The 25,639-nt window shown below is 44.5% G+C and overlaps 1 protein-coding gene and 1 pseudogene across 1 annotated transcript; both read left to right on the top strand.

Moving 5' to 3' along the window:
* Window positions 1-211: 211 nt before the first annotated feature.
* Window positions 212-17,063, top strand: LOC136469816 (uncharacterized; annotated as a pseudogene).
* On the top strand, window positions 15,082-16,086 carry LOC136469815 (zinc finger BED domain-containing protein RICESLEEPER 2-like). The gene has a single exon (XM_066467869.1). The coding sequence runs from the start codon at window positions 15,082-15,084 to the stop codon at window positions 16,084-16,086; it is 1,005 nt and encodes a 334-aa protein (XP_066323966.1).
* Window positions 17,064-25,639: the final 8,576 nt, after the last annotated feature.

The following is a 25,639-nucleotide window of genomic DNA, read 5'->3' as shown; positions in this document are numbered from 1 at the left end:
AACAGCGCAAGAAAAACGCAACCCAAACCGGCGAACTCCAACAGCGAACGCAAAAAGAGAGGCCCCGAGCGCCGCTCGCCTCTCTCCCCACCGAGCGCCGCCCACCTCCCTCCTCGTCGAGCGCTGCCCGCCTCCACGCTGGCCTCCTCCTCGCTCCCCTCCATGCTGGATCTGACCGAGGAAGGAGGGATCCGGGCGCACGCCGTCGCATATGCCTCGATCTGCCTCGTACCGTCTTGATCCGTCGCCGGAGCTCGCGAAGCACGCCGCCGAGGTGCGCGGCGCCCGCTATAGGCCCCCGCCGCCGGAGCGCGCGACACCCACTCCGGGGCGCGCGAACTCCGCTGCTAGAGGAAGACGCGCGCGAGGTGGCCGTGGCCGAGCTCGCGGACGAAGTGGAGGTGCGCGAGGCGGAGCACGCCGTCGGGCGTGGCGGCGCGCGCCGCGGCGAGGTGCGCTCAGTGCGGGGATGTGGAGGAGTGCGGGCGCGGGGAGAGCAGCGTGGAGGAGAAGGACAGCAGCAATAGCAAGCTCCGCGCGCTGAAGGTGGTGGCGGTGGTGAAGGACGAGGTGGAGGCGGAGGCGGTGGAGGTGAAGGACAGGTCCAGCGTGCCGACGTCGGCGTTCGCGAGCGTGGGAGGGAAGTGCGGGGAGAGGGCGGCATCGGAAGAGAGCGGGGAGAAGGCGACGCAGTTTTGGGTTCCCTCTCATCGTGGACGCAAAATAAGTAATCCGTTTGTGTACTCTGTTGGAGGGTGTTTTTTTTTGTAATAATGCATTTTGGGTATGGGTCACGTGATGCTTAGGTACCGTTTAGATGGTAATTTTTTTGGCGAAATGCTACTGTAGCACTTTCGTTGTTATTTAGCAATTAGTGTCCAATCATAGTCTAATTAGGCTTAAAAGATTTGTCTCGTGAATTTCGTCTAAACTGTGTAATTAGTTTTATTTTTTATTTATATTTAATGCTTTATGCATGTGTCCAAAGATTCGATGTGACGAGGAATCTTGAAAAATTTAGCATTTTGGAGTGGAACTAAACAGGGCCTTAGTATGTCGGAGACAGTCTAACATGTCAGATAGTTGTTAGCTAAATGCTCAAATAGTAACTATCACACCAGCTGAATGAAAGCAGCTAATAACAGCTAACAGTGGGACCCACACTCCCGAAACTGATCCTTCCCTTCGGAGAAGCCTCCCAGCCCGTGGCGCGCCCGTCTTCTCCGCCAATGCCGCCACGCCCCTCCGCCTCCGCTCCCCGGCGGCCGTGTCTCCGAGAGCGTCCGCCTCGCCGCCGCGCTGTTGCAGCCGAACCCGGACCCCGCCGTGCTGCTCGACTTCCCCGACACAGCCGCGGAGCACGAGGAGTCGGCGGAGGCGGACGAACACGGCCGCGTCCGGCGGCGCTTCGTGCGCTGAAAGGCACGCTCGATGTCCCCGTTCCGCACGCACCGGCCGTCCGCGTCCCACTTGGTGCCGGAGCCCGAGTTTGCCGACAAGACGTAGGCGCGCAGCAGCAGGCGCCGGCGACCCTCGTGGCATCGCGCTCGTCTTCCACTGCCTCCGCTGCCGCCTCCGCGTCGTCCTCGTCCTCCCGCGGCTCCCGCCGCTGGGGCGGGTTCTCAAGGACCTGCTCGATAGCAGCAAGTGCGACGGCGGCGAAGACGAGCGCATCTCCATCTCCGTCAGCTGCGGCTGCGAAGGGGAGGGGCGGGGCGCCGGGGCACCGCGGTGGCAGGAGTAGGTCCGTGCACGAGCGCCTGTACAAGTCGCGACGTGCCGAGGCCGAGGAAATGCGGCGCCGGACGTCCCTGCCATACCGCCAGGGCCTGCTCCTCTTCGGCCGCATCGTGCTCAGCAACCACAGCTACAGCGTCGTGCACGGCCTCGCCAGGGGGCTGAACGCCACCGCCGCTATGTCCTCGAGGTCGTGACTTGCGGCCGGGTAGCTGAAGCCACCACATCACTTCTCTGCTCAAATCCAGCACCCAATTTCTCCATATGCAGCAACATCAAGCACCAAATTCATCTCCTAGGCAGCACACAAATTCCCTCCACCATTGAAGCCTCTAGATCCAAGCAGATCAGACCGACAAAATAACCAGCTGCATGTAAGGGACAGAGAACTCGAGTGGGTGCATATCTCGGCGGAGGCATATCTGGGCACAAAGCCTGAGCCCGTGAGCCCGGCACGGAGCCCGCTATTTAGGCCCGGCCCTAGCCCGGCCTGGCCCGAAGGTCAATGGGCCCGGACTGGCACGGCACGAGGGTGCAGGCCGTGCTTGGGCCGCACCCTAGGCCCATAGGCTGACACGGCACGGCCCGCAAAATAATGGCAGGCCCGTAGCGGCCCAACGGCAAGCAGGTCGGTGGCCGCCGGCCCAAGAACTCCCCCCTCCTCCCCATATATAAACCGCGACCCCCCCGGCCCCCACCCCCACCCTAACCCTAACCCCATTCCCCTCCCAACCGCCGCTACACTGGACACCCGCTCGGTCGCTCGTCGCCACTCACCTCCTCTCGTCGATCCATCTTCGCCACCGGTGTGACCGTCGTCCTTGGATTCGGTGATATCGCCGCCGCTCCATCACCTCTCCCTGAGTTCCCTGCTCCCTCAGTCCCTCTCTGTCTTCCTTTTTACTCCTTCTCCTCTGTTTGTCGATGAACATGTGAGTCCGCCTCCCCGTCTCTCTTCCTCCGTCGCTCGCCGTCCTTCTTAATCCCGTCTTGCCCTTGTGTGGCCCTCGTCTTCTCTGGAGCCGGGCTCCGGTTGCACATGCAAGTCCATCCCCATTCGTAACCCTAACCCTAGCCCCTAGATCTATACGTTTCTCAGTGTTTTGATTCTATTTTTGGGATCATTTTCTCATCCTTTTCTTCTTTTCGTGTTCTTTTTCTTTGCAGGTCTGCTGCCGATGCCTCATCGTCAACTAGCCTTGGCATAGACGGACGACGGGCAATGGCACCGCGGCCAAGCCATAGCCACGCACCATTGAGGAACGGTGCTGGAGTTCAGCCATCCGCGGCCGAGGGCCCCATGGCGTGTGACCCATAGGGCGATGATGCCATGTTCCCTGTGACTGGCGATGATGACTTGGTCACGGCTAGGCTATCCCCGGAGCACGACGATGACGCCCGTGACCCCTTTGCGGTGTTTGATGACGAGTCGGCGATCGACGTTGATGCAGGGGCAACGGGGACAGGGACGGTGGACTCCAACACCCACTTCAACAGCACTGGTGTTAATGGTAATGCTGATGGTAATGGTACTCGTACTCCTTTCTCTGGTACTGTTTCTGGACTTGGTAAGCACAAGTCTAAGTGCTGGGGTGACTTTGAGGAGGTTTATGAGAAGATTAATAGTGTCGATGTGCGTGTTAGAGCTATATGTAAGATGTGTAGAACTGTGTTGAGTGCTAGATCTGCTGCTGGTACTGGTCACATTCTTAGGCACCAAAAATCTTGCAAACAGAAACTTGATAATGCTTCTAGGGTTCAGTCTCGACTAGCTTTTAATGCCGATGGGTCTTTGCATAATTGGAACTATGATCCTGCTGTTGCTAGAACTAAACTGTGTAGATTGATTGCTAGGCTTGATCTGCCTCTTGGTTTTGGTGACACTGATGCATTTGAGGAATATATTAAAAATTCTCATAACCCAAGATTTGTTAGATCATCTAGAAGAACCACCACTAGAGATCTAGATAAGTTATTTGCTGAATGTCGTGCTATGATTAGGAACTGTGTGCATGCTTCTGCATCTGTTGCTTTGACTTCTGACATATGGTCTGGTAATGCTAAAGAGGATTACATATCTGTTGTTGCTCACTATGTGAATGCTGATTGGGAATTGCAAAAGAAGATTGTTGGTCTTAGGTTGATTCAAGTTAAGCATTCTGGTGAAAACATTTCTTCTTCCATTGCATCTGTTGTTGAGGAGTATGGCTTGGTTGATAAAATCTTTTCTATCACTTTAGATAATGCATCTTCTAATGCTAAGGCTATGTGAAAGGACCTAGGATGCCGCCTAGAGGGGGGTGAATAGGCGTTTCTGAAAAATCAACACCTTTAAAAGCGGAAACGATTAGTAATAGGAGTTTCCAAAATGGAAACTTCAAATCAGAGTAATACCACCCCTCACAAGTTAGCCACAAAGTATATAAAGATACTAGATAAACCTAGGGATCCAAATAGCTGCAACCAAAGAGTTGAATCAAAATGCACTAATCAGTTAATGTCGGAAGTCCCGACGTTTGGGTCAGAACTTCCGACGTGTCAGAAGTCCCGACGTTAGGGTCAGAACTTCCGACGTGTTAGAAATCCTGACAGTTTGGGTCAGCACTTCCGACGCAAATTGTCAGCACTTCTGACCCCTACGGGAAATGAACTACAAGTGCTAAAATGAACTTTGTGATGCCGATAACTTACAAACCCACTTCCTAGTGGTAAGGTAAGGTGTTGGGTCATTCTCTTGACGTTGATAAGCCACCACTCCGTAGATCGAGTCCCAAACCCTAAGAAATAGCTAGAGAGAGAGAGACAACCAAATACAAGTAATTTCGAGCAAATCACAACAACAACAAGCACGCGGGAGACAAGAATTTATCCCGAGGTTCGGCAGCCCCACAAAGGAGCTCTTACGTCCTCGTTGTTGAGGTGACCACTTTGGTCGGAGTCTCTTCCACCTCCTTGCCTCACTCAAGGATACCACAAAGGTCACTTGAGTTTCTTCACTAGAAATCAAAGGTAATACAAACTTCCCAAGGCTCTTCCACAAGATGGAAGCTCTTGGACGACGCCTAGCCGGCTAGGGGAAAATCCCCAAGAGTAACAAATGCAAATCAAACCGGCTTGACGAAGAAATCAAGTGCTCAAGCTTGCTCAAAGTGATTTTCTCACTCAATCCACTCTCCAACCACTCAAACCCTTTGGGGATCGAAGTTGGAAGCAAAGGAGAGAAGAGTGGTGAGCCTAGAATGCTTGGGGGCTGTTTTGGTCGAGTGTTTGTCGCAATGAAATGAGTGGGCAACCGTTAGAAAGGAGGAGAGGGGTATATACTCTAAGGCAAAATCTAACCGTTCAGATCTACGTCGGGAGTTTCGACGCAGATCTTGGGACTTTCGACGTATGAAGAAAACAATGTTCATGCGAGGTCAAAGTCCACTCGAGACAGCCAACGTTGGAACTTCCGACGAATGTCGGGACTTCCAACGGTCGGAACTTCTGATGAACGTCGGGACTTCCGACGTGCACAGTAAGCAGGTCAGTAGAACCATCGATGCCGGGACTCCTGGCTTGGGTCGGGACTTCTGACTGTTGGGAGTTCTGACTCACGTCGGGACTTCCGACGTCCATAGTCACCGCGCAGAATGTGACTGGGAGTCAGCACTTCCGGCAAGAGTCATGACTTCCGACTGTCGGGAGTTTTGACTTACATCGGGACTTCCGACACCGACAGTCATAGAAAATTATTCTATGTGCTCGTGAAGTGCTAGAGTGTCTCTCTTTTGATTTTATTATTATGCTTGAGCACTCTATCTTCCTCAGACCACCTAAACTTGCATCCCTCTTAATAGTACGGCATACCTATTAACTCAAGATCAAAAGAAAAATGAAATTAAACCTTTTGAGTTGATCTTCTTTAAAATTGATGCCGTGTCTTTCAATCTTCATAAGTGAGGGTGCCAACATGTCAATATTGATCTTGTCACTTGAGCATAGCCATCTTGAGCACGTGACTTGATTCCATTCATCAAATATGAATAACTCCAAATGCATCAAGTCACTTTAATCAACTTGTCCAATATAGATTTGATCCTCCACATCAATATGACCAGCATAGCTTGATTAGTACCTCAACTAAATGCAAGTACTTTCTTCTTCACCCTAGCTAGGTTCTTCGGCCGCCAAGCCGTCGCTTGCCCTTCACCCTTGCTTAGTACCTCGAAGCCTTTCCTTGCTATCTTCACCATCTCAAGCCATTAAGTCACATCTTGTGTTGAATCATCCATTCATATGTATTGTTATCTTTTTCATTTCAATTTAACAAGCTTCAAATATGAGACCATTCCATATGCAATCCCTTATGTCTCATTAACTAATACTCACGAGCTTGCTTTCACATAGTACATGGAAATCCCACAATAAACAAGCATTTGCATAAATTCCATTTGCATTGTTGTCTTGTGCTTGAACTAGATTGCTTATACAACAATACATCATTTTGGCTTTTATTAAGTACCTGTGAGATAACCTATTACCTATCCACACTTAGCAAACGGGTTAGTTCTTTAATCACGTTGTCATTCAATCATCCAAAACCCACTAAAGGGCTAGATGCACTTTCAATCTCCCCCTTTTTGGTGATTGATGACAACTTGATTAAAGCTTACAAAATGATATAAACATTTAAACTTTTGGGTTCAATGATTTATGAGAGGCTCCCCCTTAATATGTGCTTATGATTAGAATTCACAAAATGACCTCAAATGTCAATTGCACATACTAAAACATATAGGAGACTCCCCCTAAATCATTGCATCCATGGGGTGCATGTGTGTGTGACAAAGTGAAACCATGATGCATATGACAAGATATATCACACGAGAATAAATATAAAGGCATCACACCAAATATTTTCATTCTAGCATGCATAGTCCTTTTGAAAATAAATATAACACATGTAATTCACACATAGCACTCATTACACATTTTCTCAAGTCCACAAGCCACTAAAATATAAATAAAGATCATGTCTCAAGAGATACATAGATAAAGCATAAGTAAGTCTCATCTCTCACATGATACAATCTATCTCAAATCCAAGATACATCAATGAAGCTCAAAAACAAGAAACGACAGCCTGTAGTACATATCTTCAGGTACAAAGATAAGCAAATGAAACTATCCTGAAGCTTTAATCAGTCTCTCTTCCCTTTTGTCATCTATCACCACAAAGGTCCAACAACAATATACTAAGAACAAAGGGGCTACAAGCTGTCACACAAAGCACAAAGGGTGCTTAAGGTTCAAACTTTGTATTAATCTCTCCCTTTGTATTAAACTCTCCCCCTTTGTCATCTTAAAGAGTTGTACTTGTCACTTGTTTGCAATTCAAAATAGATCAAGTACATGGGTTTACTAGCTCATGAACAAACTCATACACTAACCACTAGATCATATAATCATTCAAGCAATAGTGGTAGTCTATGAATCTAAAAATTTCCATTTGTAATGCAAGATCCTATAAGCATGTACTATATGCACTAACCGCATACTAGTAAGGGATGAAAAATGATCATGCACAATACAATGATACCTTTGCTATATTGGAGAGGAAGATAGTCATATAGATTTCAATTCATTTCTCCAATAGCACCATGAAGTCCAATTATAAGCTTGGTGAAGACCAATAGATACCAATTCTTTGAATTCCTATTCTTCACCCATATGAATTGAGAATCACTAATGATCAAGTGCACTCTTCTTGTTGTGGTTGGCTTGCTTCTTCTTTGATCATTGCTTGCTTGAGAGAACTAAAAGATGCACCACTTGTAATACTACTTGAAATTTCATGATACCACTTAAAATTTCATGACTTGTTCTCTTTTGGGTGTTGCTTGCTTTCTAGACCAATCTCTTGGTTTTCTTCAACCAAGTACCTCAAATGCCCCTTTAGATTACCACTTCAATTTTAGCCATCCAAGCCTAGGGCAAAGTGACCTCTCTCCAAAGAACCATCCTTGATACTCACTTGAAATAACTTGAAAGATTTTGTTTGATTGATCCATATTGTTAGACTTAATTTGATGAATAACTTTAAATCCTTCTTTAAGTCCTTTTCTTTCTACTTGTTTAAGTCCTTTTGTTTCTATCAAAAGATCTCCAATTATCACTAGAACTTAAACTTCATCTTCATCTTGATCTTGGTCTTGATCTCTAGCTTGAGTGTCAAATGTATACCAGATACACTCTTCAAACAAATTGTCTTGTACTCATAATTTGTCATGCTTCTATCTCAAACCAAAACCAAAACATAGGTATCTCAATCACTTATAGATATGATTCTAATTTGAGGACCATTGAATCTAAGTGACTTTTGATCAATCCAATAATTGTCACTTTTCTGGCAGATTCTGTACTCTTCAAAGAATAAATCATATCTCCCAAAGTACGTATCCAAAAACCACAAAATTTGGTGAAGATGTGACACACTAAGTCTTCTAGTAGCTATAAAAAATTTTAGCTTCTTTTGACTTCTATATTGCTACCAGATTTCATATCTTTCCACGCTGCTATATGCTGAAAACTGCTGCACTATAGCTGACAAGATCTACTCCAAATCCGAAGTATCACTTATCCAAATCTCATGAAATTTGCACAGCAACTAATACCATAAGTGTAAAGCATGCAGACCAAATTTCAAGCCAATACAAATAGATTTGGTTACTCAAACATGTCTATAATCACTGCTACCTCCGATTTTTAATATTGGACAGATTTCAATAATTGAGCTATTTTTCTCCAAATTGAACCAAACTTGAAATCAACTTGTTTGAATACTCTCACAAGACATATGTCCATTCAAACCACTTACTAGAAAAAATCTTATGAACATATCCAATCAAACCAACTTCAAACTTGATTACTTAAGCATTTAATCCATTCAAACATCTCATAGCAAGCAACATATGCATATATATCCAATTCAATTAACTCATATGCACCCAAATAAACTTTGATCAACAAGAGATATACCTTGATAGCTTATGATCATCTTTGCAAGCTTCAACTCCACTTATTTGTAGGCCTTCAAATATATCAATAAATTCCCACAACTTGAATATGACACTTGTATGTCGATAGCATATGGACTTCACTCAATTTTGACTTGGCATTGGGATAGAATTGCACTAGGCTTCAATACTTGACTCAACATAAGATGAACAATAATAATTCCATTGAATCAAGTCTCCAATGCCATGGTACCTACAAACGATCATCCACTTTTCGATGGTACCCAAACTAGTTTGGGTCCTCTCATGTTAGACGCAACATACTTAGGCATAGCCTTAGTATGAATAGTGGATTTTTTTTGCAATACTAACCAATAAGGTACCATAACAAACCTTCCTAGGCATAATATTTGCATCAATTGAAATAGGCTTAGGATTCTCACTTAGGGGACATGAATTAGCCAAGAATTGATTATCTCTTTTTCAAATATTTGGCAAATTTATGATTTTCAAAACTTGAGAGAGATTTTAGAGGGACATAGGGATTTTTATGGACTTGAGAGAACTATGTCACATGTGATTAGGCAAATAATCAACCAAGGGTAGCAATAATCACAATATGACATGACTAGGTCACAAAGATCCAAAAACTACATGATTTTCAAAAACCACACCACCTACACATGCTAGTTAGGGATTTTGAAAAACATCTATCCTATATCACACAAATGCACACACTAGCATATAAAGGGCCTTAGATGCACTTACAATGCATGTATGTAAATACATACCTTTGCCTTGAGCCCACAATATCACCACTGAGATAATACATGGCATGACAACATCATGTTGACCTCACTTGTCAAATAATCATATCATATATGAAATCAATTTTCATCCAAAGGACTATAAATAATGCTAGATAAATTTGTTAGTCCACAATGGTGCAAAATAGAAATTGAGCTCCACCTAAATAAGTACCACAAGTAATTTGAATGACTTTCAACAAGCACTTTATTCTTTTAAGAATTTGGGAGTCAATTTTCTATTTTGACCAACACAAAGTAATTTGTCATATTTAAATTTCGTTGAGACATACTCACAACCCACTTAGGTTTGATAGATCACAAGCTTCTGGGCAAATTAAGGATATATGAAATCATATGGATCAAACCTCAATTGCATCCCAATTAGTGCTCTGGTTCCTGCCATACCAGACACGTCCGGTAGACATACCGGACATGTCCGGCATGTGAAGAACATAAACACTTTTCCTTTCTGCCCTGGCCATATCGAACACGTCCGGTAGGTGCAGGATAGAAACAATTGAAGCGCTGCTTGTGATTCTTTGTTTTAGCTCTAGTACTTCTTGTATGCCTGCATCTAAACAAATGCATTGCTCTACTAGAGAGCCATTAAAAGCATCACATGGCAAACATGATAATTATTAAATGAAACTAATTAGTCACTTCCGATTATTTCACAAATATGCTTATTTGTGAGCCATTGAGCACTAAACACAAAGTGGCTATCCTATAAGGTTTTTAGGTACTTGTTACCAATGGTAGAGATGAAGTAAATGATATGGTCATTGATTTATCTTCGGGTCAACCATATATGAGATTATGATAAGAATTGATTGATAGATTGAGTGAATATTTTCAATTTGCTTGCTCAACCACCCCAAAGCTTTCATCTCACCACCAAGTACCTACATTATCAACCTAAGCACATTTTGGTACCCAACTCTTATTGGGTCCTTTTGGGTTAGTCAACAAGTGCTTAGGCACCCAAATGGCCTTAGTACTAGTTTGTGGTGAACACATCACCTTGCTAGTGCTAACTCCATTTGTGGTCTTCCTAAGCATATTATCATAAACAAATGTGTTCGGCTTAGGGATGTTACCATTTGGGCAATCATAGCTTAGATGCCCCTTTCTTTTACAAGCATAGCATATGCGACCTTTGTTTGCTCTATGCTTGTTTTGCTTGTATGGACATCCATCAACCTTGTGGCCCATCTCATTGCATCCATAGCATCTTCTTGTTGTAACTTGGGTTTCCTTTCTTGCCTCCTTGTACATTGGGCATTTCTTGGTTGGATGCCCCAACTTCTTGCACATGAGACAAGTGCTTTGTCCATTACTTTTCCTTTGGTTGGCCAACTTGTTTGAGGCCATTTGATCGGCTACTTCACACTTGTTGGCCCAACTCTTGTGTGGACACATGGTAATCTCATGTCCATTCACTCCACAACCATAGCATAGTCTTTTTTTCATGTTTCTTGCTCTTGGTTGTGTTGGCCTTGCTTGAAATGTGATTCTTTTGTTGGGATTTGGAGGAAGCAAGGTTTGAACCCTTCTCAAGCTTCTTCACCATGTTAACATGGTTATCTTGAGAAGGTTGTGCTCTCTCCTTACCCTTCAATCGAATCACATCATTTCTTAGCCTTTCCACTTCTTCCTTAAGCTCTACATTTTCTATAAATTTTTGCTCAATCGAAGATTGGCTTGCTTGAGAAGCACACTCATTAGCACAAGAAATATTCAATTGAGATTATGTACAAGTGAGTGTGTGAGTGGGAGGTTGAGATGATTTTACTGTTGTAATCACAACCTCATGAGCCACCTCAAGCATGATGCTTGATTCTACTAATTCTTCATGAGAGCACTTGAGATGAACATAGTTTGCTTGTAGCACATTATGTTTGCTTGAGAGTTCATCTAATTTTTCCTTGAGCTCAAAGTTTTCCTTCTCTGGTTGTGAAACACTAGAAGAGGAGTTAGTAACTAAAGCATGCTCAATTGATAATTTTTTATACCTCTCATTTATGGCCTTTAGCTCTTGCAATTTGGAGATGAGAAACTTTTCTTGATTTTGAAGTGATTACTCTTGTTTCTCATTCTCTTCCTCTAGCTCATCATTCTTCTCAACTAGCTTCATAAGAATGAGCTTGTCTTTGTTGCTTAGATGATCAAGAGTGTAGCTATCTTCAATTTCAATATCACTCTCTTCTTGATCATCTACTCGTGCTATCTCCTTGGCTTGATCTTTCTTGCTAGCCTTCTTCTTGCTTTTCTTGGCCATGAGACACAAGTGATGAGTATCATGAGATACTGAGGTTGACTCATCACTTGGCCGCCACTGGGCTTGAGCCTCATCATCACAGACTGCCTGCTGTTCAGCTACCTCGGCCATACTGGACATGTCTAGTAGGGATACCGGACACGTCCGGTATGTGCTTGCAGACAGCATAGTCACCTCAGCTTGCACCTCTTGCTCCAGCTCGGTGCTCTTGAGGTCTTGTGAGGCTTCTTCGTTGCATGAAGACATAATGGACATATTTTCATTTGACTCGACCTCAAGTGCATCATCACATTTGGATTTTCCATATAACTCAATGAGTTTGGTCCAAATGAGATGAGCACTCTCCGGAGGTAGTTGTCCATTGAATATTGCCTCATCTTGAACCTCTGCACTCAATGTACTCAAAATGATATTAATAGCTTGAGCATTGAGTAGCACGCATATCTCTTCCCCTTTTGATAAATTCTTATAGTTGCTCCAATCAACTATAGGAAGAGGTATGCTTGCAAACACAATATGCTCAACAAGAGGACTAATATCTCTAAAAGTATTGAGTACATGAATTGACCAAGGTAGAAAGTTTGAACCATCATTTTGGAGAAGCATCGGCTCCAACTCGATAGGTGTCGACATCCTTTTCTCACAGCGGTAAAGCTTGTAGTGAGTCCTGGCTCTGATACCAATTGAAAGGACCTAGGATGCTGCCTAGAGGGGGGTGAATAGGCATTTTTGAAAAATCAACACCTTTAAAAGCAGAAACGATTAGTAATAGGAGTTTCTAAAATGGAAACTTCAAATCAGAGTAATGCCACCCCTCACAAGTTAGCCACAAAGTATATAAAGATACTAGATAAACCTAGGGAGCCAAATAGCTGCAACCAAAGAGTTGAATCAAAATGCACTAATCAGTTAATGTCGGAAGTCCCGACGTTTGGGTCAGTACTTCCGACGTGTCAGAAGTCCTGACATTTGGGTTAGAACTTCCGATGTGTCAGAAGTCCCGACAGTTTGAGTCAGCACTTCCGACGCAAACTGTCAGCACTTACGACCCCTACGGGAAATGAACTACAAGTGCTAAAATGAACTTTGTGATGCCGATAACTTACAAACCCACTTCCTAGTGGTAAGGTAAGGTGTTGGGTCACTCTCTTGACGTTGATAAGCCACCACTCCATAGATCGAGTCCCAAACCCTAAGAAATAGCTAGAGAGAGGGAGACAACCAAATACAAGTAATTTCGAGCAAATCACAACAACAACAAGCACGCGGGAGACAAGAATTTATCTCGAGGTTCGGCAGCCCCACAAAGGAGCTCCTACGTCCTCGTTGTTGAGGTGACCACTTTGGTCGGAGTCTCTTCCACCTCCTTGCCTCACTCAAGGATACCACAAAGGTCACTTGAGTTTCTTCACTAGAAATCAAGGGTAATACAAACTTCCCAAGGCTCTTCTACAAGATGGAAGCTCTTGGACGACACCTAGCCTGCTAGGGGAAAATCCCCAAGAGTAACAAATGCAAATCAAACCGGCTTGATGAAGAAATCAAGTGCTCAAGCTTGCTCAAAGTGATTTTCTCACTCAATCCACTCTCCAACCACTCAAACCCTTTGGGGATCGAAGTTGGAAGCAAAGGAGAGAAGAGTGGCGAGCCTAGAATGCTTGGGGGCTGTTTTGGCCGAGTGTTTGTCGCAATGAAATGAGTGGGCAACCGTTAGAAAGGAGAGGGGTATATATACTCCAAGGCAAAATCTAACCGTTCAGATCTACGTCGGGAGTTCCGACGCAGATCTTGGGACTTCCGACGTATGAAGAAAACACTGTTCATGCGAGGTCAAAGTCCACTCGAGACAGCCAACGTCGGAACTTCCGACGAACGTCAGGACTTCCGACGTACATAGTCAGCAGGTCAGTAGAACCATTGATGCTGGGACTCCCAGCTTGGGCCGGGACTTCCGACTTTTGGGAGTTCCAACTCACGTCGGGACTTCCGACGTCCATAGTCACCACGCAGGCTGTGATTGGGAGTCAGCACTTCTGGCAAGAGTCATGACTTCCGACTGTCAGGAGTTCCAGCTTACATCGGGACTTTCGACACCGACAGTCATAGAAAATTATTCTATGTGCTCGTGAAGTGCTAGAGTGTCTCTCTTTTAATTTTATTATTATGCTTGAGCACTCTATCTTCCTCAGACCACCTAAACTTGCATCCCTCTTAATAGTACGGCATACCTATTAACTCAAGATCAAAAGAAAAACGAAATTAAACCTTTTGAGCTGATCTTCTTTAAAATTGATGCCGTGTCTTTCAATCTTCATCAAGTGAGGGTGCCAACATGTCAATATTGATCTTGTCACTTGAGCATAGCCATCTTGAGCACGTGACTTGATTCCATTCATCAAATATGAATAACTCCAAATGCATCAAGTCACTTTAATCAACTTGTCCAATATAGATTTGATCCTCCACATCAATATAACCATCATAGCTTGATTAGTACCTCAACTAAATGCAAGTACTTTCTTCTTCACCCTAGCTAGGTTTTTCGGCCGCCAAGCCGTCGCTTGCTCTTCACCCTTGCTTAGTACCTCGAAGCATTTCCTTGCTATCTTCACCATCTCAAGCCATTATGTCACATCTTGTGTTGAATCATCCATTCATATGTATTGTTATCTTTTTCATTTCAATTTAGCAAGCTTCAAATATGAGACCATTCCATATGTAATCTCTTATGTCTCATTAACTAATACTCACGAGCTTGCTTTCACATAGTACATGGAAATCCCACAATAAACAAGCATTTGCATGAATTCTATTTGCATTGTTGTCTTGTGCTTGAACGAGATTATTTATATAACAACACATTATTTTGGCTTTTATTAAGTACCTGTGAGATAACCTATTACCTGTCCACACTTAGCAAATGTGTTAGTTCTTTAATCACGTTGTCATTCAATCATCTAAAACCCACTAAAGGGATAGATGCACTTTCACTATGGAAACATTGACACCCATGTTTGCTGGTTATCTTGGTTGTGATCCTACACCTGATGATCCTGCACCTGGTTACAGTCTTATGCATCAACGTTGTGCTTGTCACATTATTAATCTGATAGTCAAATCTGGACTAAAAAGAATCAAACCTTATATAGAGAATTTTAGAACTGCAATTAATTTCTTGAACTCCTCTAATCAAAGAATTGCTATGTTTAGAAACTACTGTGAAGCTAAAGATATGAGACTTAGAAAATTTGGGTTAGACATGGATGTTAGATGGAATGCTACTTATCTCATGCTAAAACACTTGGTTCCTTACAGTGAAGTATTTTCTGTGTTCATAAATTCAAATTATGGTTCTGCACTGTTGTCTCCAGCCCATTGGCACGTGGCTGGAAAAATATTGGAATTCCTGGAAGTATTTTATGACTCTACTGTTACACTGTCTGGTGTTTATTATCCTACCAGTCCTCTTGTGCTGCACCATGTTCTGGAGATTGCAACCCATTTGCATGCATGTGAAAGGGACGTTAATCTTAGACCCTTTGTGTACCCTATGCAGCATAAATTTCTTAAGTATTGGAAGGACATTCCTCTCTTATACTCATTTGCATTCATTCTTGACCCTAGAGCTAAGCTCAGAGGTATGCAAAGGGTCCTCCATTTACTTACTGAATATACTGGTACTGATTACACTACTTACTATGCTGATTTGAAAACTGAGTTGCATAAAATGTTTGAAAAATATTTGAGAAAGTTTGGTGCAACCAGATCACAAAGGGTTGCTGGTCCTACCCCACCCATTGGTAAGAGAAAACAGGCTTGGGGGGTAATTTTTGGAGGATCAGGTCTGCCTGGTCCTTCCAGTGGCACTGTCTGTTCTTCTTCTCACTCTACTGCTTCGGAACTTTCAAGCTATTTGGACAGCGACTGCATAACTGCTTATGAGGATGGTTTTGACATTCTTCTGTGGTGGAAGGACCACAAACTAACCTATCCCATCCTGGCTATTATGGCCAGAGATATTATGTCAGTTCTTGTTTCCACTTGTTCTTCAGAGTCTTGTTTTAGCTTAGCAGGGAGGATCCTAGAAGAACGGCACCGGAGCTTGAAACTAGAACATGTTGATATGCTGACCTTGTTGAAGGACTGGGAGCTAGGAGAGAAGAGGGAACAACATGAAGCTGCTGATACCAAGGAAATTGAAGATGCATTCGAGAATCTATTCCTAGATGAACCAGAAGGTGAAGATAATGCATCTGGTGGCTGAGAGTGGTATTGGTTGGCTGGAAGTGTTGGAGTACTTTTGTGTGAGTTGAGAGTGGATGTGTCCCTCACCCACTTGCTGAGTTTTCATTTGAAAATTTGAACAATGGTCTGTAATAACTATGTAAGATTAAGACATTTGGAGCTGGCTGCACTCTTTTTTCCTGCATAGGGTTTCTCACAAAGGTGAGTTTTACCTAGGTAGGTTTTTAATGAGGCAGCATTGCACAAAACAGCTCTTTTTGATATTTAAATCTGTTGTCTTCATCTTGCTGTTGCTGTTGTTTATTGTCTAAGTGTCCTAAATGGCTAAGTGTGAAAAAATTGTGTTGGTCAAAATTCATACTTATGTGTTCATGGTTGAAAAAATGAATTGAGATGTTTATTTGGAGGTGTTTTAGATTTAACGGGCTGTGGGCTGGCACGGCCTGCTATTTTTGCCGTGCCTCACGGGCCAGCACAGCACGAAAAATGGCCCACAGGCCCGTGCCTAGGCCGAAGGCCAGGCCCACAGGCCGATGAGGCACGGCCCATAGGGCACGGCGTGCCTCCTTGACCTGATAGCCATCGTGGTGTGCCGGGTCGGGCCGGCCCGATGCCCAGATATAGGCGGAGGGCCTCTGCTCCTCCACCAGCTGCTCTAGCACGCGCGCGGGAGCCGCGTAGCTGCGTCCTGCGTGACGGCAGGGCGGTGGAGCTGGGTACCCGAGAATGGTGTGAGGCAGTTCGGCGGCCTCGGACAAGGCGTCGACGGCCGGAGCACATCACGCGACGGGAGGCGTGACGCGGACCGCAGAGCGGGTTGAAGCGTCGCCGGCGGGGAGCTCAGCACGAATCTCGCAAGGCGTGACGTTAATAGGTAGTTGGGTACATGCATTCATGGATGAATTTGCTTGTGTATCCAAACAACCTGTCAGCTAATAAGTAGATAATGAATTGTTATCCAGCTAATATTACCTATGTGCTATTAGCTAGATTAATCCAAACAGACCCTAAGAGTACGTTGCCATGTTGGTACGTGCGAGGATTTACTCTCTAGTTTAATCGGGTGAGTGTGAGAGTGAGAGTGAGACGACGTCGTTGTTTTCCCTCTACCAAAAGTGTGCACTTAGCAGCGGCATGGGAGCGTGACGATAAACATATTGCGGCCGGTGGAGCTACAGGGGACCATGCATGTGTGTACAAACTTTAAAAAAAAAAATGTGTGTCTCTATCTCACGAGAGATGCTTTGCCCTTTACCATACACACATCAGATTTGGTATAAACCTATCGACTTCATATATATATTTTTTGTGAGCATTTTACCTACGCAACAAAAAAAAAATCTCCATATCTCTATTCCGTTGCCTTCACGAAAGGACGCTATATTTCGCACTAGTGCAGGTGACCTGAAGGTTCCAGGGACAGAAAAGATGATGGATATAGGCTTGGCACACGTGCTCTCATTTTTTTTTCTTATTTTTTCAAGAACAAATGGTGTTATTCATTTAGTAAAAGCAGGTGAGTAGTTCCGTCAACTGCAAGACTGACTTCATCAATCGTTATCATCTTTTTTTTTGCGGGGTAGTTATCATCTTATTAGTCTCTTAGATATATATACTTATATAGCTAGAGCGTATGCATGAGTGCATTTATGGAGTGAGTATGTCAGGATTATGACCCTTTTCGGCAAGGCTAGCTTCACCTACAGTTTCTTGAGATGTTTTTTTTCTTCTAATAACCTTTTTTAAAACAACTTGTGGGTGAAACTCCTTTTTAATGTGCTCTCATAAACGGATGGAGTGAGATGAAGCTGAAAAAAAAGTAACTTATTATTCTAACTCTCTCCCTCATGCTTGCTTTCCTAGGAACGGACTACACTTACAGTTTATCAAAATTACAGCAAATTGCCATAGGGTCCCCACGCCTGTTTCCTCACGCACCTTTCTTCCCCTTTCACGCTTCTCTCTCCCTCCCTCTGTGAGCGCATGCGCCGCCGCCATGGGTGAGCCCTCGCCGGAACACGATGCCGGAAGAGAAGCAGATAGATCGGGAAGCCTAAAAGACGCTCCAATCAGTGCATCATCAAGGTCCTTCTATGCTCTTCTCCCATGGGTAGGAGGTGGTCCACCGGCCTACGCCCTGTTTGCTTGGCTTATAAGCCGTACTTTTTCAGCTGAAGAATAATATTTTTCTCTCACAATAAATTAGCCAACAATACTTTCAGCCATGGCTTATCAGCCAAGGGAACAGGACACTAAGCTTCTTGGACCAGCGGCGCTCTTGCGGCTAGCGGTGCTTGGCCCAATGCGGGTCCTAGCGCCCCGCGGCCTATGACTCTTGGCCCGGCGCGAGTCCTGCCTCCCCCTCCCCCTCCTCCCTTGACTGATGGCTCTTGGCCCGACGTGGGGCGCCACGTCCCTGGCCGACATGACATTAAGAAGGCAACATTGCTTCCTAATTATTTATATTATTTTTTAATTCATAGTCACTCACATATATTATTTTGTAATTCATATCATCCTATACAAACATACAACTCCAATTATTACAACAAGTCAGGTAGATAGGGACATCTTGGACAATTGTCCTTCCTCAGCCATGCATATAGTTGTTGGTGAAACTGTTTTGCAAAAAAATTTTCAAAACAGCTCAACTTCACCGAAAAAGCTACTCGTGAAGTGAAACAAAACTGTGCCAAATGGGGCCTACATGTCACGAAGAAAAAACAAATACCAGGTCAGTTGAGCATCGGCAGTATCAAACTATAACACCTTTGACTAATTTATGCCACTCGAGTTCCTGTGGCAACCTGCTTATGATCTTGTCTAATTTTTCATGTGCCCATCAATTAAATGTGGCTCGCGCGTCTTTCCGGGTTCACATCAATTCATTGGGTGCTTCCTACCTACTCCCTCTGTACCAAATTATGTGTTGTCGCCGTTGGTTCCCGTGTCGAAAGTTTAACTTGATTTGTAGAAAATATGTGCAACATTTGTATCTCTAAATAAATTTACTAAAAAACTAGATTCAAATATCTATATAATAATATTAATTATGTATCATAAATATTAATATTTTATATATATATTTAGTCAAAATTATTTTTCAAGAAGCGAAAACGACATGTATTTAGTGACGGAGGGAGTATATCCACAAATACTTGAGTGTCCATCAATATCACGCCAACTCATGAAAAACAAAGCAAAGTAGGTAGAACTTGATATTTAAAAATATCTGTTGATTTGTCTTGAGAATCAAGTTTTTGTGGACAAAATCGTGTGGAAATTTAGGATTTGGCCTAGTGTTTAAACTTCATCCACAAGTTACTATCCAGAAGTTACTATACGGGTATCTTCTGTAATAGCAAGGTTCACTGCAATTAACTTGACCCTCGCTGGCAAAACCGGAGACTTGCAGACAGAGACTGAGTAGTGACAAGCAGCTAGTCAGAGGTCAATGCATCACAATGGATGGCGATACATTGATGTGGGCACACGATCTTCGTTGCAAAGGAAAAAAAATGTTTGCATGAGCCTGACTTCATCATGAGATCATCAGTTTAGAAAAACTTGAAAATAACTGTTATTTTCTATAACAAAAATACTTTTTAAAGAATGTACGTGTACCATAAACTATATCTACAATCGGAAATGCTATGGTCAGGGCTCCGATCGTTCGGTCGTTTCCGTTCGCAGGTCGCGACAGCAGCCCAATGGCTCGACAGTCGTATCCTCTCGACAACTCGTCTCAAACCATAGCCTGTTGTCTCCATTCTCCGGAAGGCTCTCCAACGTAGCGTCACAACCGTGCTCCACCGTGACCGCGCTCCGCCGCGTCGCCTCAGCGTTCTCCACAGTGTCTTTGGGCGCACCGGCTGGCATCTCTACCACGCGTGGCTGCCCGGCCGTCTTCCTGCATCTCCATCGCGCCTCCTGCCCGCCGTGGCCTTCTCCAGCGCGCGGACCGCCATATGCACCGTAGCGGTGACAACTCGCACCAGATCCGCCGAGGCCTTCTCCGCCGAAGTGGCCTTCTACATCGGACCTATCGTGGCCTTCTCCACCAGAGCGGCGAGCTCCGCGCCACCGACGAGCTCTACATCGGTAAACTCCACAAGCCGACGAGCCTCCATTTTTCCAAGCAGCAATTAGATATTGCGCTGAAAGCGCATGTTGCAAAAGTATGTTTCAAGTGCTTCAGATGTTTGAAAGGGATGTTGCAATTGTTTCATATGGATGTTGCAAAAATAGATTAGGATATTGCACATGTTGCAATGGCTATACACGTATGTTGTAAGAGTTTGTTCAAAATGTTTCATCTGTTGTTTCAGACGTAAGTTGCAAGTGTGTTTATTTGGATGTTGCATAAGTTTCACACATATGTTGCAAATATTTTATCTGGATGTTGCATATGCTTGCAATGGCTTTAAAGTGTTTTTAGGTGTTTTTGTAAGTGTTTCAAACGTATGCTGCAAGTGTTTCAGCTGTTTCGGACGTATGTTGCAAGTGTTTCATCTGGATGTTGCAAAAGTAGAACGGGTGTTGCACATGTCGCAATGCGTGTGAAAAAGCGGAGGGGACACGATCGGTACTCGCGTGCGGTCTGGTGGCATGGGCCCGCGTGGCCGTGTGAAACACAAGCGCGGGCAAGGGAATGCTGGCGCAGGCGTGGAGTGTAGACGCGCGCGGGAGACGAAACGCAGACGCAGGCGTCCAGACCCGGGCATCCATCCGGACGTCTGGGCACTAGCACTGCTTTATCCACCATACCATTACAAGAGAAGCCATCGAAACTGAGTGCCAAAAGAATTGTGACTACCTCCAGGACAAAAAAGAGCCACTCACTAGGATATCAAACAGTGCGGTGGCAGAGGCTAGTGTGCAAACAACGCACACATCAGATAGTCCAATGCTGGAGAAATGAACATGCACTGGATATAGGAAAAGTGCAAGGTTGTGATAGTATGAAGATCGATCAAAAACACTCATTCGAACAATCCGTGAAAGAGCATCAGGTATAGCAGCAAAAAGAACAACGGAGAAGGGAAGATTATTGAGGATTCAAATATACTCCACACACGTCTAGCAAGGACAGGTGTTTCATCGGACAATACACCAAGCAAAGCAAAACAAGTAAGCAACAGTGCCTAGATCAATGAGTGCATCACACTAGAAATCATTTTTAGGGATGCTCATATTACTTTCAAGAACAGTCTACTTAGCAAATTGTTTGTAACCATCCCAGAGAGCACTATAGCTTATAAACCACCCACAAAAATACATTTTTAGAGGCGATTCTATTAAGTAATCCGTCACTGAAAATGTATATATTTTTAAGAACGGTTTGTTTAAGAGAACCGCTTCTTAAATATGATTTTCAGGGACGGTTGCTTATGTCAACTGTCTCTGAAAATAGTGATTCCTAGTCAACCATCTCCGAAAATAGATGATTTCTAGGGATAGTTGACTAAGTCGCCATCCTTAAAAATAGTTAGAGCACAAATAAAATAATAACTTTTTTAAATGAAGTTGGATGAGGACAAAATTTGTATCAAAATTATAGAGCTCGACAAGATTTAAAAATTTGTAGTTGATGAAATTTCTATTCGAGATTGTTTAAGGACCCAGATGTATATATTAAGTTCTTATATTTCAAATTTAAATTTTTGAATTTTTCAAATGACCTTGGATGGAGAAATATCCTATATCGAAGTTGTAGTGCTTGACGAGATCTAAAACTTGTTAGTTGAAAGTTTTCTCATTTAATTTTTATGAGTCCAAATATTAATTACAAGATTCGTACATATTAGTACAAGTAGACAACATCATATAACTAGGCACCAGTGACTATGTGGTGTGGTGGTAGGGTATGAATCAAGCGAGATGAGATGTTGTGGGTTTGAATCCCAGCAACTACATTAGTTCAAAATTCAAAACTAGCGAAAAACTTAAATGTTGTAAGCTGTGGTCAGTCCTGTTGTAAGCTGTGGTCAGTCCTCTAGTCTTTCGGCCACATTATAAATATTTTTTCTTAATTTTAATAGACTCAAAATGATTTTTAAAAAATTCTAGAAATTATTTTTAGAAATGGTTGACTTAAGTCAACAGATCCTGAAATTTAATTTTTAAGGACGGTTACCTTAAGACAACAATCCCTAAAAACTACTTATTTTTACGATCGATGGCATAGTAGTGGTTTTTTAAACCGATCCTAGAGAAATTATTTTTGGGGACGGTTGACTTAAGTCAACCAATACTGAATATTGATTTTAAAGACGGTTTTCCTAAAAGAACCGTCCCTAAAAATCGATTTTGAGGAACGGTTTTAAAACCGTCCCTAAAATCACTTATTTTTATAATCAATGGCATAGTAGCGGGTTTTAAACCAACCCTGTAGATCATTTTTGACCGTGAGCAAAAATCATTTATTTACTAGTGTCAAATGTTTTTGGGTCACATGGTGAAGATCACCGAGCTATAAGTGAATATATAGAAAGGTCGCACATCAATCTAATTCCAATGGCTACTTTTCGAATTGTCCACACCAGATAATCTTGTGATGCAAATGTAATACACGGGATTATTTTGCGTGTTATCATCTTTCAGCATGTTGTTGTCGATATTATTGGTCGTTGAGGCTAGTTATACCCCTTGGCTCATTTCATCTATGGTATATATTGCTAATAAAGTCTGTAATGAAGCTACCGCACTTTATAAGACAACCAAGCCACCAAAGTATTAAAAGTGAGAATCTAAGGCTATTGCCATCACTACTACAACGAGCTTATCACCGCCGACTCCAAAGACCTCATCACCGCTGGTGCCCCTCATTGGTAAAAGTGGACGGTAATGAGGTGAGTTATCACCTCTGGTACAAACTAGTGTTGAAAAATGGTTGCCACTGGCGGCTCCTTTTATGAACTAGCGGTGACAATCAAGAAAAAAAACAAAAAAGGCATTGGTCGAGCCCACTGTCTAGCCCATCTGCTATCCTCGAAGACCACCTGAATCCCACACTGAGGTCGAGGTTGTGATCGTCGTCAATCGAAGAAGGTCGAGGTAGTGGTGGCCATCCACAAAGCAAGGGTGGTGGTGCAAGCGTGGATCCGGCCTCCTCCACCATGGATCTAGGCGATGTGGTGCCTACATCGCCGCCATATGCGACACGACACATGCACTGCCAAAGGAGGGGGCACAGCCCTACGCCACCATCAGAGGGGGCATGGCCCTATGCCGTTGCCAAGGGGAGAGGCCCCTTGTGCTACCGTCGGATGGGTGCGGCCATGTGTTTCCACTAGGGGATGTGGCCCTATGTTTCCACTAGGGAGCATGGCACCCTCTCATCACCTTCAAAGGGGGTGAGACCCTTTGCGCTATGAGGCCCCTCCCAACCATTAGAGGGCCTGAGAAGGGAGGAGCGGGTGGAGACAAGGCGAGATAGAGGGTTGCGGCTAAGATGATATGGATTGGGAAAGAGAGAGATGCATCCAGGAGGAGGCAAGAGTGAGAGGAGGTGATAGTGAGAGTGGGATGGGAGGCTAGGGTTTCCCCATTACATGACTTTAAGGTTGTTGTGGGCTGAGATGGGCCAAATGACAATCAACTTCAGGGTGTTGATCCTGATCCAAAAGGAATCATGGTGTCGGTGTTTTGTAAACCAGACTAGTAAACTTATACGATTGTTGCGCTGCTCTAGGAAGACGATGGTAGCATCCAAAAGACACGAGGATTTATACTAGTTCATGCTAGAGCCCTACGTCCAGTCTCAGAGATGATCGAGTGCGTGGTCCTCTCTTGAATGCTCTAAAGTTCTTACAATGGGGGGTGCAATAATGGTGAAAGAGATGGAGGGACCTATGCTAGGTGAAGGGCTACTTGAAGAGAAGCTTTGGGAGCCCAACTACAATGGTGAATGAATGGAATGATAGAGGATGTGAACCGTAGCGAGATGGGTGCCCTAGATGCCCTCATTAGAGTTTGAGGCCAGGGCTTGTACAAAGAGGTGGTTCTCCCAACCAAAGGGTCAAGAGCCTGAGGGAGGACCTAGCTAACTTGGCTCGCAAGCTATGTCATCTTTTGGTGCACGTCCGGTCATGGCTATCATCATGGTCTTCTGACCATGTTGCGGTAGGGTGTGACATGGCGCTACTATGCCGACCGTGGCAGCACTGTAGCCTCAATGGTGGTTCATCAGCCATCCTGTGCAACACGGTGTCCGTTGTGGCCTACGTCATCATCTCCTGGTGCCTAGGGGCATCGTACCCAAATTAGGTAGTTGCCCTAGATCGCTGATTGCTTGGTCGTTTTGCGGGGCCGAGGGCCTCGACCCTGATCGTCGGGGTCGGGGCACTCTGCTGGTCTGGATGGCCTTTTTGTCGAGCCCCTTGTCATGGGTCCATTCTGTAGCGGGTGGGATCTTACAAGCGTCTAGTCGGTCTATATTTGGACGGTGTGTATCGTACCCGTTGTCACCGTGGTGTGGTGTTGTCTCATCGGTGTGGCGTGGCACAGGGATGGTGTCTGTTGGTATTTATTAATGCACATAGATAAATTCGCAAGCGCACGGATACCGCTGTAGATTTTACCTAAAAGTATTCCAAGTATCATATCCACAGGGAAACGTGTGAGACTAACTATGGTCTAACTTCACTATGGGTAGCAATAAGGTTAGGATAAACAGGAGCGTAGAGAGGATAACTAAGGTTCTCTTGTTCTAACTTCGGTAAGCTATGTCTTCTACTATTCAACTAGGGACATTACTAGGGAAAGACACCAGCAGAGGATGCTTTTCTTTGTAACCAGGTCCTACTTGGCCTACAAACGGGAGGTGGACTACAAAGGATTCAATGAGGCTATAAGAGTCACCCTTGCGAACTACCACCGATCCGAAATGCAGGGTACATCCATGATTGTAACACCCTAAAATTTACATTGTTTTAAAATAGTAAATTTGATTTATTTATGTTATTTTGTGTGCATTCAAATATAGGAAAAATAATATTTTTGGTGAAATTAAAATAAATAATAAGGAATAGATACAAGTTGAGGCATACATGCTGCTGCACATTGTTTTTGTAGTGATTAGCTTTGACTAAAATTTGAATTTAATTCAAATTTACCTTGAAAATGAGATTTGAAAAAGTTATTTATAAAAAGAAAAAGGAAAATTCTTTCTCTCCACTCCCTTCCTCGGTTTCGGCCTACAGGCCCTTCTTCCGCGGCCCGCTCTCTCTCCTCTCCCTCTTCCCCGCTTGGCCTGCCAGCCGCCGGCCCAACCGCGCACCCCAGCTGCTCGGCCCAGCAGCCGCGCCAGCCCTGCAAGCCGCGCCGAGCAACCACCCACGCCTCCGCGTCCAGCTGCTGACTGCCCGGGCCTGCTTGTCGGCGCCGCCCCCAACCTCCCGCGTCCATGCCCGGTCAACCGCAACCGCCGCCGAACTGCGCCCGCTCCTCGCGCATCGTGGGCGCGTCGCCCGCTCCTCGGCCTCGTTTTAAAGGAGCCGGACCCCGCGCGCATCCGGCTACCCTCCCCGCTCTCGTTTTCACACTCGCCAGGCACCGAGGAACCCACAACC

Source organism: Miscanthus floridulus, chromosome 8, assembly GCF_019320115.1.
Source record: "Miscanthus floridulus cultivar M001 chromosome 8, ASM1932011v1, whole genome shotgun sequence".
Classification (NCBI taxonomy): Eukaryota; Viridiplantae; Streptophyta; class Magnoliopsida; order Poales; family Poaceae; genus Miscanthus; species Miscanthus floridulus.
This window is presented reverse-complemented; position numbering and strand designations above follow the sequence as displayed.

What these genes read in the sequence shown, in the direction of transcription:
- LOC136469815 (XM_066467869.1), top strand. Translation starts at nt 15,082, where the DNA reads ATGGATGTTAGATGGAATGCTACTTATCTCATGCTAAAACACTTGGTT.